The sequence below is a fragment of the Peromyscus californicus genome, unplaced genomic scaffold, assembly GCF_007827085.1.
Source record: "Peromyscus californicus insignis strain IS unplaced genomic scaffold, ASM782708v3 Scaffold_13__1_contigs__length_99412109, whole genome shotgun sequence".
NCBI lineage: Eukaryota > Metazoa > Chordata > Mammalia > Rodentia > Cricetidae > Peromyscus > Peromyscus californicus.
Genome location: NW_026294424.1, coordinates 98,840,838 through 98,860,899, shown reverse-complemented (window position 1 = coordinate 98,860,899; position 20,062 = coordinate 98,840,838). Strand labels below are relative to the sequence as shown.

At 41.1% G+C, this 20,062-nt stretch overlaps 1 protein-coding gene across 4 annotated transcripts in view; it reads right to left on the bottom strand.

Moving 5' to 3' along the window:
- The window catches only part of Pigg (phosphatidylinositol glycan anchor biosynthesis class G), a 36,062-nt gene extending 29,276 nt beyond the window's left edge, over positions 1-6,786 (bottom strand). Inside the window, exons 1-4 of one of the 4 annotated variants that reach the window (XM_052735714.1) lie at positions 6,491-6,786; positions 5,433-5,638; positions 2,543-2,752; positions 788-976 (exon numbers count right to left, since the gene is read on the bottom strand). In XM_052735714.1, coding sequence (XP_052591674.1) covers positions 788-976; positions 2,543-2,752; positions 5,433-5,638; positions 6,491-6,644 — 759 coding nt within the window. In that variant the 5' untranslated portion in view covers positions 6,645-6,786. The remainder of the gene's footprint in view (positions 1-787; positions 977-2,542; positions 2,753-5,432; positions 5,639-6,490) is intronic. The other 3 variants (XM_052735713.1, XM_052735715.1, XM_052735717.1) reach the window with 3 other exon arrangements.
- Positions 6,787-20,062: the final 13,276 nt, after the last annotated feature.

The window sequence follows — 20,062 nt, the reverse complement described above, 5'->3', positions numbered from 1 at the left end:
GAACTTCACTTTAGTTAACAGGACCTTCTCCTTAATGCATTAAATCTCTTCCAATAGGCTTACAGTCAGATCCAAGGGTCAAAGTCAAATTACAGGTGAAGAGAGAATGGTGCACAGCTCAGAGTACTTAAGGGTTGTGTTTATGACCTCTGACAGCAGGGTATCTGCATTTCCAAGCTGTGAGCACATGACTCCTCCTGCCTCAGTTTCCTATCAAGAGAGATAGTGAAGGCATTTTTTACAGGACTGTTTAAAGGTAAAACATGGCATCCAGAGAGGGCACTAGGCAGGTCATGAGGCTTCTCTGCGCAGAGCTCCAGCCATTCGATCTTATCTGCTACAGTGGTACTGGGCAGGCTCTTGACCCTCAGTGCTTCTCTAGGAGACACACACCCACACAGATAGTATGAATCTGTCCCTTCCTCCAGTCAAGTCTCTGTTTACATGGAACTCTCTTCCAGGAGGACTGTCCTGAAAACACCATTTAAAATTATAGCCTCTCCTTAGTACAGGGGTGCTGGTTCCTCCCGCCTGTGTTTTCCTGAGGCAGCAACTACTTTTGGCACATTTATATTGTTTACTATATTTCTCATGTTTCCTTCCTGGCCAGAATGTAGCTCTACAAATAGTTGCCAACCAAGGAACAGCGATCTAGAAGGTACCCATGGCAGAAGCATGATGGGCTGGCTGACAATGGGCAGTGCTCTCTCAGTCATTTCTATTTGTTCTAGGAAACACTGACAACATGAAATCCCACCACCATGCAATGTACCACAGTAAGCCTCACCTTCGACAACAGTGACGTGTGAATCTTCATCAGGATATTGTCCATTTCACTGAGCTTGTGACCAATCAGGGGGCTGTTGGGCCCAGAAATGTGGCCAATATGATCCAGCCCTAGATAGTGAAGTATTAACACATCCCAGTCTCCTCTTTTTAATACTTTATCCAAATGTCTTGTGACATTATTGTCCACCTTCACAAGGGGATGGGGAAGGGGAGAAGTACATATGAGCAGTGCATCCAATTTTTCTTGGATCACCAGGAGTCAATCTTAGGTAACAGGATTCATGGAAATTGAAAAAACAAAAACTAAAATCGGGACTGGAGTGATGGCTCAGCAGGGAAGAGCCCTAGCTGGTCCTTCCAGAAGGATCCAGGTTCAGTTCCCAGTCCCCACATGGCCGCTCACAAAAACTAAAATAAAACAAAAGCCCTGAAGTCATTTAAAAAAATAAATGAGTATTAATATTAGACTAAGCTCTTATGCCTATTCTTTTTAATGTCTCTAGTTTGTGAACAAAACATATTATACAGATAATTTAAAGGAGCAGATGCTACTCTGGCATTCACAAACTCTACTCCCATGGAATCATTGCTTGTCTTAACTAAAGCTGACTAAATAAGCAAGCTAAACAGGCCCAAGAAGCCTGTCTATGGATAATGAAGGGCAACCAACCAAGACAGTCCAGTACAGTAGGAATAAGTCACAGTCCTACATAAAAGCTACTCCTGGAAGGAAGAGAACAACATTTATCTCCATTTCTAAAGCAACATCATGAGACGTGAGCAGGTAAACAGCTCCCGATAGGACCAGTAGCCTGCTTAGCCGAGTCTTCAGTGAGCCCATTTCCTCCCACTAAAACATATACCACAAAGAAAAGTGTTTCCACATGATGACATACATAGCGTGAAAACTTGTTACTACTGAAAAGTCACACTGTGCCTGCACTGGTGAACTGTGGAAAGGGTCTATCACTCTAGGAAAAGTATCAGTGAGACGACATACACTCACCAACTGGCTCCCAAACCCCAAACTAAGCTAAGACTCTTATTCTAGTGCTAAACAGATTAACACTTCTGCCTCATGCTCAACCTTCACATACCTGGATCTAATCCTGACCTTCCTCTTGCTGGAGCCTGCACCCCAGCACAGGCAGATACCTCTTAGGATAAGATTCTACTTAGCTCACTGCAAGCCTTCATAGCCAGGCTCTGTTCCCCCTATAGATCCCAACAGTTAAAGAATTGCAGGTAGGCATTGGACTCCTGTAACACTGTTGCCTCCCTTTTTGCCCACGTGGAGAGCCCTGGCTCATTCAGTGATGGAGCTCCTCTGCTATGGCACCCTTCCTGATCTTCTGTGCCCTCAACATCTATCCAACTATTTTGCATTTGGGGGCCTACATACCTTGGTTCACACCTGTAACAGGGTTTATGCCTCCACTTACAACTGATTATGTAAATGAATGATTTTTACAATAATATTGTTATACCACTCCATAAATTAAAAAATGCCACACAAGAAATAGCATCACCTCTAAGTGGAAAACGGTAGTATCAGGATCTACTTGAGGCACAATGCTTCTCTTTTGAAGAAGCTGACCTCTGAAATGGGGTGTGGTGGTGCATGGCTGTAGTTCCAGCACTCTGAAGGTGGAGGCGTGAGTATAAAGCGTTCAAGGGTGGCTTCTGCTACATATCAAGTTCCAGCTTTACCTGGGCTACATGAGACTTTGTAATTGGGGGGAGGGGTGCTGACCTCTACATAATCTGACACAAAGAATGATGTTGTCCCATCATATTCCACAAAGTGCTTTGGGAATAATTTAAGCCATGTTTCATCTCCATAAAAGATCATTCTTTTCCCAGCAGCTTTTGCCTGTCTTATCACATTGTCTTCTAGAAGCACAGGAGAATTGAGGTTCCTGATGACATCAACAAAGCCAGGGAGACTTCCTGTCATCAATGCCTGCAGGAAGAAACATTCAAGACTTACATCACAGATTCAAAAATGAGCACAGGAGACAGGAAGATCACTTGGAGGTCACACAAATTGGTAGAGACCTACAGTAGACCCTATACTGGAGACTGAGTCTTGGACAGCAAGTAGGCAGGTGCGGTGGTGAAAATAGAACACAAATTTTGGACAAAAACATCAAACTCAATAATGAAGATTTGATTATTTAATAAACACAGTTCGGGTAATCCTTTCGTTGTTGCCTCCCTTTTTGCCCACGTGGAGAGCCCTCGCTCATTCAGTGCTGGAGTTCCTCTGTTATGGCACCCTTCCTGATCTTCTGTGCCCTCAACATCTATCCAACTATTTTGCCACAGTCAGTCACAGAAGCTATGGGTTAATTCCTGAGTTAATGCTAATGTGCATGTCCATACATTGAAAACATAAACCTGTATGTTCAGACCCTTTGTCAGGGTTCCAAGTAAGATTTAACTTGCTCTATGTGACAAGTAAGTTCATTAACTCTAACACACAAACCCTAACAATCAAGCAAATCTAATATCTATTTAAAAAAAAAAAAAAAAGAGAAAACCCTGCCTGTATAGAGTTCTCAAAGTGAACTGGGCCAGGAATGTCAGTAGAACATCAGACCCTACCCACAATGTTGCACCATACAATAGATGGTAGGTGTGAAATATCCTATCTTTCTGATATACAGTAGAGTCAATACTCTCCCCACTTTTACCACAGACCTACCAGGCCACAGTAATAGTAATAAACTTTCATGATTTGGAGGTATACCACCACCTAAGATAATAGCCAGAGACTTGTGGTGAAAAGGAACAGGAATCTTTGTAATGCCTATAGAATTCTAGTAAGATTTCTTCAGTGGCAAATAAATGCAAACTTTATTTTTAGGCTCTAGGGCTTGAACTCAGTGGTATACATATGGTAGGCAAGCGCTCTACTGTTGAGTTTTATTACTAGCCAAATATGTAACTATAAATCAACCAGACTTTCAGAATGACCAGCTTGGCAAATCCCCACCTCCACCCCCCAAGAGCAATGGAAAACCAACAAAAACTATCAAAAGCAATAGTTTTGAAACTTTCATAGTCACCAAAATTATACAATAAGTTATACAGTCACACTCAAGGGAACCTATACTTGTGGTTTTTCCTATTTCCTTCCTTCTCTACCTGATCTGGTAATGGCTCCATTACAGCTGCTGTGACAAGTAAGATATCAACTTGAAATCTAAAAAGGGGCTCTGGGAAAGAAGACAATTATGGACAAGTTTTTAAAGTATCTATGTATTTCTGGCAATCTGGAGACTTAGAGACAGCCAAAATTACTACTTCTGGCTGAGAAGGAGTTCTTGATTAAACAAACAGTCAGAGTCATGAAAAGTACTTGAACAGTCAAGTGTCCTAGCACACATGAGCCTTGGGTAGATGCCTTAATGTGGATATGCTCAAGCACAACCTTTGCTAGTAACTGGCTGACCCTAAATTACACTGGACCAGAGAAGCCCAATGGAAGAGTAGTTTAAAAATGAAAAAAGAATTTAAAAAAATTTAGGGGCTTGCTAGATTGCTCAGTAGTTAAGAGCACTTGACACTCTTGCAGACAACCCAGCATCAGTTTCCAGCATTCAAGCGACAGTACACAACCACCTGCAACTCCAGCCCTGGGGGATACAACACCCTCGTCTGCCCTCTGCAGGCACCGGGCACATGTGTAGTGTACACACATGCATGCAGGCAAAATACTCAAACCCAGAAAATGAAATAAACCTTTTTTTAAAGTTCAGTACCGCCACAGACTTTCAAGCGCTTTGGGTCCTTTCTGCCAACACTCTTCCTAATAGCATCTTTTGAACTAATTTCCTCAGACAGGCTTTTCTGACTCCATAATCTCAACTGCATTTCTACCCCTCCAAACTCAGCATTCCATGCTATTCTTTTCCATCAGGCACTCACCACACTATAACTGCATGATTATTTGAATGTTCAGTTGTCTAATGGGTATGTATATCCATAGAGACTAAAAGCCCCCTGAAAGCAGAACTGTTTTCCCCCAAACGTGTACCCATTACAATGTCAACACCTAGCAGTTGCTCAGTAAGTAGTCTTCAAGCCAATATACAGACAGGACTTCATTTTTTTTTAAATTTACTCATGATTATTGGGTAAACCACTATGCACTTTAAAACTACCCTCACCAAAATGAACACCTAATTATGTAGAAGTAACAATTGTTGAGGCCAGTTCATACTTGTTTGATCATTTTGTATAATTTCGACAAGCAATTTAATCTGACTGAGTTTGTTTTCTTATGTATACAATTTATGAACTAGACGGAGTATCCCTAACAGCTCCCTCAAGCCTGATGACTAAGGAACACAGCAGTCTACCAAAGGGGACGGTATCTCTTGGACTACAGTGGCCTGGACAATCTGGCTCCAAATCTTTCCTCCTTTCTATGAAATATGAACTCTGACTACTTCACAAGGGGTAAAAAGATGGTTCCATTTTATTATGGAGTTCCTTCAGCATCCCACTGCCTCAGTAAAACTGACAACAACATATTTTCCATGTTATTAAAATAGGGTCTCCAAATATATTAGATAATCTCTCTAGATTTTCAAAAGCACCAGATCATGATTTATAAAACACCAAGTTAAATTTACCTTGATTCGAGGCATAGTAACTGTGGGTGGCTTAGCCTCAGCCACAAAACTATGAGACGCTCCTTTTTCTACCAGGTAAGTTGTGTAAGGCATATACTTCACACCTTTTGACCCAAACACAAAATCATCTCTTAAGGCATCTATCAGCACAATAACAACTTTACTGAAGAGAGGTGATGGCAGCTTGGTCCAGTTCGAACTGGCTCCTAAAAGTGTTTAGAAAAAAGGAAATTAAGTTTTAAACTTTATTTAGTATTCAATTGCCTTCAATGTCTTTTTGCTTGTTCTTCTAGCACATATTAGTTTAACCTGAAAAAAGGCCCATTTTTAGTAGCCAGTGTTAATTTTCTAAGAGACCAGACAAGACAACCATGAAGGCTCTTTCAAGGGTTTTAACTAGCCCACAGATGTCAGACTACCAAGAAGGGTATCTTCTGGGCTAGGCTGGACTGTATGTTAACAATGAGTAGGTATCCCAGTAATATGTAGTGAATGCATGCTCTTAGCATAGTGAAGAGTCCAGGACAGGGAAATCTCAACATAAGAGACCTACAGTTGGGACCTGTGCCCTCCTCAGCTTGGCCTAAGACATAGCCTTGCAGGTAGTGAACTGGTGGATTTACAAATTGTTTACATATCCAGTGATTGGATTATGTGGACCTGTTTCACAGCAGCAGAGTCTTTACCTGGTGTTTATTTCTGTATAGGTGAGGATAGTAAGGGTTCCAGTGCAGAGAGGCCTTAACCACTGGGGGCAGGGGAGGTGTACTGGAGAGTAGTAGAAAACTTGAGGGGTCTGAAGAAATATTACCTGTATGTGCTATTGGTCAGAACTGGAAACCTAAATTGGAAGTGATTGAAAGGATTATTAAGAAAAGGGATAGAGTTCAGTGTATAATGAGATGCGGAGCCAGAGTCACTCGGGGTTTACTCTGATTATCAGAGTCCGTCTGAGATTACCTCAAAGGTGTGTGGTACAGAAACAAAACTAAACAGTACAACTTGTTTCGGGGTGGGGGAGAATGAAAGCGAGGACCGCTGGGAAAGGGGGTCCATACCTGCTACTGGTTCGGGAGCCGGGGTTTCTACACCGTGCTCTGGTCTAGCAGAAGAACGAACAGGAGCCGGGAAGAATCCCCGAATAAATATCGCGAACCCGATAACCTCAATCGCTACGCAGCTGGCAGCGAAGGCCCCGGAGCCCAGCCGCATCCTGCCCAGCCTCTGGGCCGGGGTGGCCTGAAACTTCGTGTATCGGCAGGAACTACGGAACCGGTGAGCAGAGACCACTGCCGGACTGTCAAAATCGGCCCCCCAGCTTGCCACACCAACGCCAGCGCACCGGAAATACGTAAAGGTGGCCCGCACCCGCGGTCGCTCCCTGATGACTTGCCTTCCGACCCGCCCTCAGGGAAATCCCCCCAGGAGACTTGGCGCTGCCCCGCCCACATCCTTGTCCCTGCCCACTCTGGAGCCCCAAACCCTCAGGAGCCTCGCTTCCGGTGCCCTCCGGGAGGGCCCGCACCTGCCTGGCCCACTCAGGACTTCAAGTTTCACGCCTCCAACCCTTGACCCAAGAGCACCTGGCACCGCCCAATGTCCATTCAGTTGTTAGCTACTGGGTTCCACGTGTGTTAGGCGTACCCCACCTCCACCTGGTGTTACTGCTCCAGTTTTCTGACGGGTCTCAAGTCCTATTTCTGGGGCAAGCCTGCAGATGAAGCGACCCTGGTGTGACTGGTAATCAGTGACCTCCCCTTTGGAAAGCTGCCCTTCTCTGGTAGGAACTGTTAAACTGTAGGAGGTTACATGTTCCGATGGAAGATGGGGTGTAAAGGGCCAAATCTTACCACTCTTGATTCAGAAATAACCCGGGGCTCATGCAATGAGACGGAAACGGGGTCCACAAACCTGCCTCGTCCTGCTTGGTGCACACTCATACTTCCTGAGGACCTTTTTCCTCTAGGACCAGGGTGGACCTTAAGGTGTGTCTTCCGACCCTAAATACAAGGATCCTGTTAATGGTTTTGCTGCTGTTAAGCTGTATGAATTCCTTAATATCTTGGATAGCAACTTTTATATTTAAGTTAAGTTTTCATCTAGTTCATGTTTGTCATTTTCCAAGTTTTTTAGCTTGATGTAATCACATGTACAGTTTTTAAAAATTCTTTGTGGATTTGGTGTTATATGTTAAAAAAAATCAATGTTGGGAAAGGTTTTTTTCCTCTCAACTTTTTCGTCTAGAAATTTTATAGGTTTAAATATTACTAGTGGTTAATCCATTTGACTTGATGTTTCTCTATGTACAGTTTCGTTCTTCTGCATGTTTATCCAACACAAGTGGTGTTAAGAATATTATTTCTGGCCTTGCGGTGATGGTGCACGCCTTTAATCCCAGCACTTGGGAGGCAGAGGCAGAGGCAGGCAGGTCTCCGTGAGTTCAAGGCCAGCCTGGTCTACAAAGTGAGTTCCAGTACAGCCAGGACTGTTACACGGAGAAACCCTGTCTCAAAAAAAAACAAAACAACAACAACAACAGAAGGATATTATTTCTGAGGCTTGAGAGATGGCTCAGCAGTTAAGAGCATTGACTGCTCTTCCAGAGTAGAAAGTTTTAGGCCTCTCCACCGATGCAGCAAACCAAATCAGACCATATTGGAAAGCCCAGGTTTAATGAGTAAAGCGTTCCAGATGATTACCCGACCCCACAGAGAGCAGCCAGGGACACGAGACCAGAAGAACCATGTGTCTGTTTTCAGGGGATGCTGCTTATATACTCTGTGGGAGTGGTCTTGAGCCTCTCTCAGGGAGGAGCTGTGTTTGGGCTTTGAAGGGGCGGGTTTGGGGAAAGAGATGGGGAGGGGAGTTGAGGTGGATCTTCCACCAGACTCCTTCCAAACATTCCAGACTCTTTGGGTATAGGAATGCCAGGGTGCCAGAGGTTGAGGTGGAGCTTCCACCAAAACACAGAGGACCCAGGTTCAATTCCCAGCACCAAATAAAAATTTTTTTAAAAAGAATATTATTTCCTTTTTATATAGTATCGTAGTTAGGGTTTACTGCTGGGAAGAGACACCATGACCAGGGCAACTCTTGTAAAGGAAAATATTTAATTGGGGCTGGCTTACAACAGTACAGAGGTTTAGTCCATTATCTTCATGGCCATGGTGGGAATCATGGTGAGAAACAACCTAGATGCCCCTCAACTGAAGAATGGATAAAGAAAATGTGGTACATTTACACAATGGAGTATTACTCAGCTGTTAAAAAAGTAACATCATAAAATTTACAGGCAAGTAGATGGAATAGGAAAAAAGTCATCCTAACTGAGGTAACCCAGATCCAGAAAGACAAACATGGTATGTACTCACTCATAAGTGAACATTAGCTGTTAAGTAACGAATAATCATGCTACAATCCACAGACACAGGAGACTACATAACAAGGAGGGCTGAAGGTGGAGTTAATGGATCTCCCTGGGAAAGGAGAATAGAATAGATTTTGTGAGTGGACTGAGGGTGGGAACAGAAGGGATCAAACTCTTTTTACAAAGCCAGTATTAACCTGACACCAATACCACACAAAAACAACCAAAAAAGAGAATTATAAGCCAATCTCCCCAATGAATACATACACAAAGACTCTCAATTAAAATACTTGCAAACATAATTCAATAATACATCAAAAAGATCATTCACCATGATCAAGTCAGCTTCATCCCAGAAATTCAAGGATGGTCCAACATACGTAAATCAACAAATGTAGTCATATAGTCTACCACATGAATAGATATAGAGAGAAACCACATGATTATTTCAATAGATAAAGAAAAGTCCTTGACAAAATCCCAAACACTTTCATGATAAAAGTCCTGGAGAATTTGGGGATACAATGGGCATACCTCAACACCATAAAGCCAATATATAACAAGCCCACAGTCAACATCATGTTACATGGAGAAAAGCTTGAAGTATTTCCCATAAAATTAGGAACAAGACAAGGATGTTGACTCTCTCCAGTCTGTACAACAGTGTTTGAAGTCTTTACTAGAGCAATAACATAAGAGAAGAAGATAAAGGGGATAAAAATAGAGAAATAAGAATGGTGATATTGTGGTGCTATGCCTTGTCTCAAGAACTGCTGGAAAATCTATATTCAGACTTAAAACTCCAAATTTTATTTTACGTATAGCAATACAGTTTACCTATTAAATAGCACCATAATAGAATGATTTATTATAGTTCTAAGGAGAATAAAAAATGGAAAATTTCAAGATATAAAACCTTGGCCCCAAAGCAAATAAAATAATCTTATTTTCTAAGTGGGTCTGCTGTGGATATCACTCTGTATGCTGTGAATGTGTTGCTCTGATTGGTTAATAAGTAAAATGATGATTGGCCAGTAGCCAGGCAGGGAGTATAGGCGGGACAAGCAGAGAAGAGAATTCTGGGAACAGGAAGGCAGAGTCGGGAGTTACCATCGAGACACAGAGGAAGCAAGATGTGAAGGCAGAACTGAGTAAAGGTACCAAGCCACATGGCTAAACATAAATAAGAATTATGGGTTAATTTAAGTGTAAGAGCTAGTCAATAATAAGTCTGAGCTAAGGACCAAGCAGTTTTAATTAATATAAGTTTCTGAGTGATTATTTTATAAGCAGCTGTGGGGTCCTTGGTGCCAGGCAAACACAAGAAAACCTTCAGCTACATGGGTCAATGTGACAAATGTACTAAGTAACTAGTCATCTATAGTTTCTATTGTATTAATAGTCAATGGAATGAAAAAAAGAAAGAAAGCCTACTATCACAACCACTGCCTTATAGGACTAACATGGATTGAATTGTATTAGAATGCAATAAATAAATGAAAAAAATACAAAGTTCTTCCATTTCAATGACCAGAACATTGAATTCACATAGTCATCACTAAAAGGAAAAAACTCTGATGGAATTGAAACTAGAAAAAAATTGTTTTGTATCTTTGTGGTGGTTTGAATGAGAAGGACCATTATAGACTCACATTAGAACACTTGGTCCCTAGTTGGTTGAACTCTTTGGGGAAGGATTAGAAAGTATGGCCTCGTTGGAGGAGGTAGGGGTGCAAGTGGGCATTGAGTTTCAAAAGCTCACACAAAGCCCAGTTTCTTGTCCTCTACCTCCTGCTTGTAGATAAAATGTAAGCTCTCAGCTACTACTCCAGTGCCATGCCTATCTGCCTGCTTCCATGCTTCCCACCATGATGGTCATGGATTGACCCTCTAAAAGTATAAGCAGGTCTCAGTTGAATGCCTTTTTAAAATAAGTTGCCATGGTCATGGTGTATCTTCACATCAATAGAAAAGTAACTAAGGCAATCCTCTTTCATGACTGTGTTCTGCCTACATTGTATCCTTCTTCATCACCTAATAGTATCCTCTCTGTCTCCTTTCTAAATGTCAGACTATATCTACATTTATAGCTGTTTATATACATTAGCATATACATTGCAGGCTAGGATATGCATATGAGGAAGAATATGTTTTTTTCTTCTGCATTTGGGTTACCTTGTTTATAATATTATACTTTGGAAGTCCATCAACTTTCCTATAAATTTCAGTTTTTCTTTACAGCTGAATAATAGTCCATTTTGTAGATGTACAACATTTTCTTTATTCATCTAGTTGTTGATGTACATGCAGGCTGTTACCATGTCTTTGCTGTCATAAGTAACAAACATGGAGCTGCCGATATCTCTGTGGTAGAACATGCAGTGCTTTGAGCCAGGGGCACAAAACTGGATCATACGATAGTGGCCTGAAAACGGGCAGATCAATGGAACAGAATAGAGAATCTGGTGATAAACTTACAAATCTATGATCACCTAATTTTTGACAAACTTAACAAAGATGCAGTGGGGAAAAGCCTATTCAACAAATGGTGCTGGCAAACTGGACTAATTTGGACTTAGATCCATATCTTTTACCGTATATAAAAACCACAAAGTCCTTAATTTAAAACCCAAAATACTGAAACTGAAGGAAACATAGGAAATACTCTTCAAGATATTGGTGTAGGCAAGAATTTTTTGAACAGCACTCCAATAGTACAGGATCTTGTCCCAAGAACTAATGGGGGTATAAGAAATTTAAAAGTTTCAGCTGGGCAGTGGTGGCGCACGCCTTTAATCCCAGCACTCGGGAGGCAGAGGCAGGAGGATCTCTGTGAGTTCAAGGCCAACCTGGGCTACAGAGTGAGTTCCAGGAAAGGCTTCAAAGCTATAAGAGAAACTCTGTCTCAAAAAAACAAAAAAAGAAAAAAAGAAAAGAAACTTCAAAGTTTCTGCACAGTAAAAGAAACGATCAATAAACTGGGTGTGGTGGCGCAAGCCTTTAATCTTAGCACTTGAGAGGCAGAGGCAGGCAGATCTCTGAGTTTGAGGACAGCCTGGGCTACAGAGAGAGTTCTAGGACAGCTTGGGCTACACAGAGAAACCTTGTCTCAGAAAAGAGAGAGAGACAGAGAGAAAGAGAGAGAGAAATTATCAGTAGGGCAAACAGCCCACAGAATGGCACAAAAATCTTTACCAGCTGTACTTCAGACCCAGAACTTACACACACACCCAGAATTTACACACACACACACACACACACACACACACACACACACACACACACACACACAGAGAGAGAGAGAGAGAGAGAGAGAGAGAGAGAGAGAGAGAGAGAGAGAGAGAGAATGAAAAAATTAAATACCAAAAAAAATAAAAATACCAGTCCATAAATGGGTGAAGGAAATGAACAGTTTTGAAAAGAATAAACACAAATAGCCAGTAACTTTAGAAACATGGGTAGGGGGGTCACAAGGGTGGGGGTAGGGCAGTGATGGGTGGACATGAAAGGACTGGGAAGTGAGTGTGATGTATGTATGATGTGAAATTCCCAAAGAATCAATAAAAATAGTATGTTGGGGGGGGGGAGTGAGTAATGTGTGACCTCACTTCTTTTTTTTTTTTTTTTTTTTGGTTTTTCGAGACAGGGTTTCTCTGCGTAGCTTTGTGCCTTTCCTGGAACTCACTTGGTAGCCCAGGCTGGCCTCGAACTCACAGAGATCCGCCTGGCTCTGCCTCCCGAGTGCTGGGATTAAAGGTGTGCGCCACCACTGCCTGGCATGACCTCACTTCTTAATAAGAGCACTTGAGACCCAGAACACAGAAAGTGAAACAGCTTATTTTACAAATTTGCAAAGCTGGGCATTAGCCCAGAAAGGCAGGTACACAGATTGAACACACAGCGCAGTTGTCATCACGGTAATGCAGGTGACTGGCTCACTTTCCCCATTGTCTGAGTAATTACTCTTACATGTCATCTAGGTCATCTTTTCCTCTTGCTCTTCCCATTTCTTGACAAAGAAGGTATGTGGATTCATCTCTGTATTTTACATTCTATTTATTTAAATCAATCAAGAGTGCAGGTTGCTAGGCAAACTTCTGTTAATTTTTTATTGTAATCTTTTAGTTTTTTTGGAGTAGGGGTGGCTGTAGCTAGACTAATAGGCATTAGCAAGGGTTCAGTGTTTTCTATTTGTGGCTGGTCCTCAAAGCACTTTTTGAAAATGGAGCATTGTAAAAAAAAAAAATCTTGGGGGCTAGAGAGATGGCTCAGTGGCTAAGAACAGTGGTTGTTCTTCCAGAGGACCCGGGTTCAATTCCCAGCACCCTCGTTCCAGGGGATCTGATACTGCAGGTAAAATAAAGTTAAATAAAATTTTGTTCTAAATCTTACAAAAATGTCCTACATTACTAGTCAGCAGATAAATGTAAATTAAAACTACTGTGAGATACTACCTCACCCTAATCAGAATAGCTAATTTTCAAGAAATCTGACAAATGGACAAGATGTGAGAAAAGAGGAACCCTTAATTCACTGCTGGTGGTAATGAAAATTAATACAGCAATTACAGAATCAGTTTAGAAGTTCCTAGAAATTTATAATTGAAGATGAGAGGTGTATGGCTTAAAACTATACTGATGTAGCAGTTATTTTGACTAAATGTTTCCATAACTATTAAAAGAGAAAACCAAAACTAAAAAACAACCTTGAAGAAGCAGAGATTTATCATAAAAATCTATCAATATTGTTATGTTAACTTATTTGAGACAAAAGGCATAAGTCAACACCTGCTATTGAGACTTAAAATCTGTAGCAACTAGCCGGGCGGTGGTGGCGCACGCCTTTAATCCCAGCACTCGGGAGGCAGAGCCAGGCGGATCTCTGTGAGTTCGAGGCCAGCCTGGTCTCCAAAGCGAGTTCCAAGAAAGGCGCAAAGCTACACAGAGAAACCCTGTCTTGAAAAACAAAAAAACAAAAAAAATCTGTAGCAACTAGGATGGAAAGACTTCTTTACCTTTATGTGAGCATTCCATAAGAAATGCTTTGGTATGATTATGGGTTCATGTGTGAGTATGATTCATGGCTGGATATGGTTCATGAGTGGTTATGGTTTGTGAGTTTGGTTGTTTTGTTGTTAATAATTTTAGGTGTCCAGAAAGTAGATGACCTGATTGAGATGAGACAGAAAAGGCCAGACAGACACCTGTGGCAAGTTGCAATCACAAACAGCAACACAGTGGAGGAGACAGTTGCATCAGGAAGAATACTGAATTTGAGCCACACTTCAAAGATGATGATGAACACTGAGGACTTCTTACAAATGAGGACTGAGGTGTTTATTGCATATCAGAATATGTGTCTCTCTTGTGTGCCTGATGAGATATATGCTGGAGAGAAACTAGGTTTCTGTCACATATCTGAGAAATCCCAGATGTTCTGAGCTTCTTAGTCAACATCTTGAAAGTCATCATGGTCAGCAAGATTTTGAATATAGTGGGAAAGGGAGAACTTTTAACACAAAGATGATCTTTATACATAAGAGATCAGGAGAGCCCTCCTGTAAATATAATGAATATGAGGAAACCTGTAATGAGTCAGCTGTTATTGTCCAAAAGATAACTGAGGCAGGGAAGAAAGGTTACAAATGTAATATATGTGGGAAGACATTGTATATGAAACCTGTACTCACTAAGCATCAGGAAATGCACCCAAGTGATTACTGTGGTATCGTAGTCATTGTGAGAAATCCTTCATTAATAAAATAAACCTAACAAAAACTCAGAGGAAACATACTGAAGAGATGTACTATGAGTCTAAGAGTTGTACAAAATCTTTCTACCAGATGTCAAACTTCACTTTTCAACCTAGAACTCACACAGGAGAGAAACTCCATGAATGTTATGAATGTAGGAAGTCTTTCTACCATAAATCAGACCTCACTGTTCATCAGAGAACTCACACAGGAGAAAAACCCTATGAATGTAATGAGTGTAGGAAATCTTTCAATCAAAAGTCAAACCTTAGCAGGCATCAGAGAACTCATACACGAGAGAAACCTTACAAATGTAACAAATGTGGAAAGTTGTTTAACCAGAAGTCAGATCTCATTTTATATCAAAGAACCCATACAGGAGAGAAACCCCATGAATGTAGTGAGTGTAGGAAATCTTTCTACAAGAAGTCAGACCTCACTATACATCAGAGAACCCACACAGGAGAAAAGCCCTGTGAGTGTAGTGAATGTAGGAAAACTTTCTATCAGAAATTAAAACTCATAGTACATCAAATAACTCACATCAGAGAAAAACCTTATGAATATAGTGAATGTGGGAAATCATTCTGCCAGAAGTCAGAACTCAAAGTGCATCAGAGAACCCACACAGGAGAGAAGCTCTATGAATGTAATAAATGTATGAAATCTTTTTACCAAAAGTCAGTCCTCACTGTACATCAGAGAACTCACACAGGAGGGAGACCCTATGAGTGTAATGAATGTAGAAAAACCTTTGGCCAGAAGTCACACCTCAATAGGCATCAGAGAAGTCAACACAAAGTATAAAACATGTGAATGCAAAGAGTATAGGAAATCTCAACTATAAGTCAAACATCAGCAGGCATGAGAACTTACAGGAAAGGAACCCTCTGAATATAGGGAAACCTTTGGTCAGCTATCCATCTCAGCAAACCGAGGAGAACTTAAACAAATCTGATATGAGACATGGGTTGGGTGTCTCCAAATCCACTCTTTTCTCTTGGGCAGACACCGAGTCCACATATATCTCAGCTTCCCATTATGTAGGTGAGACCATGGCCCTGAACATTGTCTCTCAAGATATAGACACAAATGATGAGCATTGCTTCCAAGATTGGCAACAGCTGTGATACTTCTAATTTTTCATATACCTTGGGCTGAAGTCAGATGATTCTCTATTGTGAGAAAAGTTTTTCATTATTTGAGACGAGTTGATTGAGTGAAGCATAGATTTCATCACCTCTATCCTAAAAAGTTTATTTGTGCTTTGTTAGTGAGAAATTACCCCATTAAACTGTTCAATGTGTCATATTTTTTTCTAAATTGCAACACAAACAGCCTACTGTTGCTAATTCAGTTTTTAAATGTGGATGTTTACTAGTTACTTTTCTCATTGCTGTGACAAAATTCCTGACAAAAGCAACTTACAAAAAGAAAGGGTTTCCAGGCAGTGGTGGTGCACACCTTTAATCCCAGTACTCAGGAGGCAGAGGCAGGTGGATCTCTGTGAGTTTGAGGCCAGCCTGGTCTACAAAGGAAGTTCCAGGACAGAAACCCTGTCTCTAGAAACAAAAAAAGGGGGGAGGGAAGATATTTGGCTCATAGCTTGAGGGTACAGTTTATCATGGGGAGAGGAAATTTATCACTGCCAGAGCTTGAGGTAGCTGGTCATATGCATTCAGAGTTAAGATACAGAAGGCAATGAGTGTTGGTGCTTAGCTAGTACCATTTGTTCTTTTTTTTTTAATACCAGTTTTAGGTGTTCTGTTTTTTGTTTGTTTGTTTGTTTGTTTTTACAGGTCTGAACCTGTGGCTCTAACTGGCCTGGAACTCACTATGTAAACCAGGTTGGCCTTGAATTCACAGACCCTAATACTAGTGCTAGGATTTAAGAAATGCTCTACCATATCCAGCATCCTATGATTTTTTTATTTCCCACTTTGTCCCATGTAGTAGAAAAGACACTTTATTTTTTTTATTTTTTTATTTTTTATTTTTTGGTGTTTTGAGACAGGGTTTCTCTGTGTAGCTTTGCACCTTTCCTGGATCTCACTCTGTAGACCAGGCTGGCCTTGAACTCACAGAGATCCTCCTGGCTCTGCCTCCCGAGTGCTGGGATTAAAGGCGTGCGCCACCACCGCCCGGCCCAGAAAAGACACTTTAAATGATGATTGTCCTTTAAAGTCTCTTGGGATTTAAACTGCAGCCTACTAAATGGTCTCTCCTTCAGGAGGTTCCACATATTCCTGAAAGAATATGTATACTGTGATCTTTGAGTAAATGATCCTCTGAGTTAGCTATTTCTGTCTTCTCCAGTTGTTCTACTCCATTATATTGCCTCCTTTTTCTTTTGTCTAGTTGTCTTACCTTTTGTGATGAGTACACCTCTAGTATCTCACTCCTACCCTCCCCCCAAGATCCCTGATCCTTGTGATTGCCATCAGGTAAATTCAGACAAGACAAAAGAGCACAGTATAAAGGATAGGCAGGGTTTATTTTAGGTTAAATGAGGCACTCAATGGTGACAGTGAGCAATGGCCAGAGGTACACTCTTGAAGGATGGAAGTAGGTGATGGTCAAATAGACCATCATTGAGAACACTCTTAGGTGATGTGAAAGGCCAGAGGCTAGAGGTCACTGTGCTGACCTACATGCTGAGGTAGGTTTTTTATAATATTTTCTATATTAACCAGAGCAGACAGCTTTCTTGAGGAACACTTTCTTGTTCAAAGGATTAATAGGCCCATTTGGATTAACTCTTAAGGGACAATGGTATGTCTTTGTTCTTTAGTAGAAGGCCTTCTGTTGGATAGTGATCCTGTGATCTTCAGTCCTGGCAGTTCAGTTATGGTTCCATTTAGGGCTAATATCTAGGTTGGAAAGATTCTTTTCTGCTGTGCGATGTTCTGTATGTCAAATGTGTTGCTCTGATTGGTTAATAAATAAAACACTGATTGGCCAGTAGCCAGGCAGGAAGTATAGGCGGGACAAGCAGAGAAGAGAATTCTGGGAAGTGGAAGGCTGAGGCAGAGAGACACTGCCAGCCGCTGCCATGACAAAGGAGATGTAAGTTACTGGTAAGCCACAAGCCACGTAGCAAAGTATAGATTAATAGAAATGGGTTAATTTAAGATAGAAGAAGTAGATAACAAAAAGCCTGCCACGGCCATACAGTTTGTAAGCAATATAAGTCTCTGTGTTTACTTGGTTGGGTCTGAGCGGCTGTGGGACTGGCGGGTGAGAGAGATTTGTCCTGACTGTGGGCCAGGCAGGATCAGAAAAACTATAGCTACACTTTTCCTCTGGGCAGGTTTGAATACCGCTTACTAAAGTTTCTACATTCATTTACAAAGAATTAGAAGTGCACCTATAAATTAGTTCAAGAAGATAGCCTAAATATGCTTAATGCATTTCTAAAATTATTTATCTTGCATAAAACTATAATTAAAATATCCACCTGCAAACGGTGTGACTCGGTGGCCACACTGAAGCTTCCACTAGGAGAGTCTTCTTCTTTCTGTTTGTTTGTTATATTGGATCTTTGATTTTTATTTTAAATTTTATTTTTGCAGGGGAGGTTGCAAGGGCAGAGGGAGGATGAGGAGATAAGTGGGTTTGGAATGTATAATGTGAAATCCACAAAAAAATCTATAAAAGTTAAAAGAATTTAAAAAATCCACCTGCAACTGTGGACTGAGTTAAATTTCTTACATCTTTTATCTGTTAATTGACATATTTGTCTAATGTAATATTTGCTATAGCTTAAAAATGGTAAAGTAGATCAGTGCTAGCAAGGTATTATTCAGAATTTCAGTTGTCTTTTCACCCTCGAAATAATATGAACATTGTGTAAGAAATGGATGACACTTTGTTTCTTCTCACACTGTCTGTGGTAGTTTTGGTCTTGGTTATTTCTGGACTTTTTTTTAAACTACTGTGAGGCACCAGTTGTCATATTATCCATAGGAGACTGGGTTTCAAGTACTACAATTTCTTCATCAAGTATTTGACTATCTCTATAAAAACAAAGCAGTTTTCATTTGGCTCATTAATTAGCATCCATGCCACTAACTATGACACTTCTGGGTGCATCTAATGGGGAATAGGTCTGCTTTTGTTAAAGCTAACAAAAGATTGAAGAGTATAGTAGAATAAAAAATTAAAATAATGATTTTTCATTTTTGGCAACACATAAGATATACATTAGTTCTTCCAAATCATGTCCCTAGGACCCACTGTATGAAACATGAATTTTCTTTATCTACAACTTTAGCAAACAGGAACTGAAAGAGTGAGAGACAAATGCTTAATATAAAGCAACAGACATGATAATGTTTAGAAAAGGATCTCAAATGAATCAAATTACATACAGTCAGACAAGCAAAAATCATGCCAGGCAGTGGAGGCACAGGCCTTTAATCCCAGCACTTGGAAGCAGAGGCAGGTGGATTTCTGAGTTCAAGGCCAGCCTGATCTACAGAGTGAGTTCCAGGACAGCCAGGGCTACACATAGAAACCCTGTCTCAATAAACCAACACCACCAACAACAAAATCATGGGAATTTAATAAAATAACTGGCCTGGATTCATAAAATGCTGGTGTTCTTGTTTAATTTATAGTTTTTTTTTAAATATCAAAAAGTACCTGACATGAGAAAAGTTTATTTTTGGTTACAGCTTGTGCTGTAACCAGCTGGCTAGTTTTATGTCAACTTGACAAAAGGTAGAGCCATCAGAGAGGAGGGAGCTTCCAGTGAGGAAATGCCTCCCTACGGTCAGACTGAAGGCAGCCCTCGAGAAAATGTTCTTATTAGTGATTCATGGAGGAGGGCACAGCCCACTGTGGGTAGGACAAGGCCTGGGCAGGTGATCCTTGGCTCTTTAAGAAAGCAGATTAAGCAAGCCATAGGGAACGGAAACAAGCCAGTAAGCAGCATCCCTCCATGGCCTCTGCATCAGCTCCTGCTTCCAAGCTTCCTGACCTTATTTCCTTCAGTGATGGCCTATGATGTGGAAGTGTAAGCCAAATAAACCCTTTTCTCCCCAACTTGCTTTTTGTCATGATATCTGATCATAGCAATCGTTACCCTAAATAAGACACAGTTCCAGGCTCCCATCTATCACTACGGGAGATTCATAGCAGCGGGGGACGGAGGCAGCTGTTCAGTCAGGGACAAAGAGAGAGAAGTGCGTGTGGTACTGGCTGGCTTGCTTCTGCTCAGATGGCTTTCTCACCTCATACAGTCAGTTCACCTGGCCTAGGAAATAAATAGTGCTGCCCACATTAGGCTGAGACTTTACAAACCCCAGGTAAGCCTACAGGGAAACCTGATTTAGATAATTCCTCACTTGAGACTGTTTTCTATGTTGTGTCAAGCTGACAATTAAAATAACCATCATAGCAGGTATCTTAGTTAGGGTTTTTATTGCTGCAATGGAACACCATGACCAAAAAGCAAGTTGGGGAGGAAAGGGCATATTAGGCTTACATTTCTGGATTGCTGTTCATTAC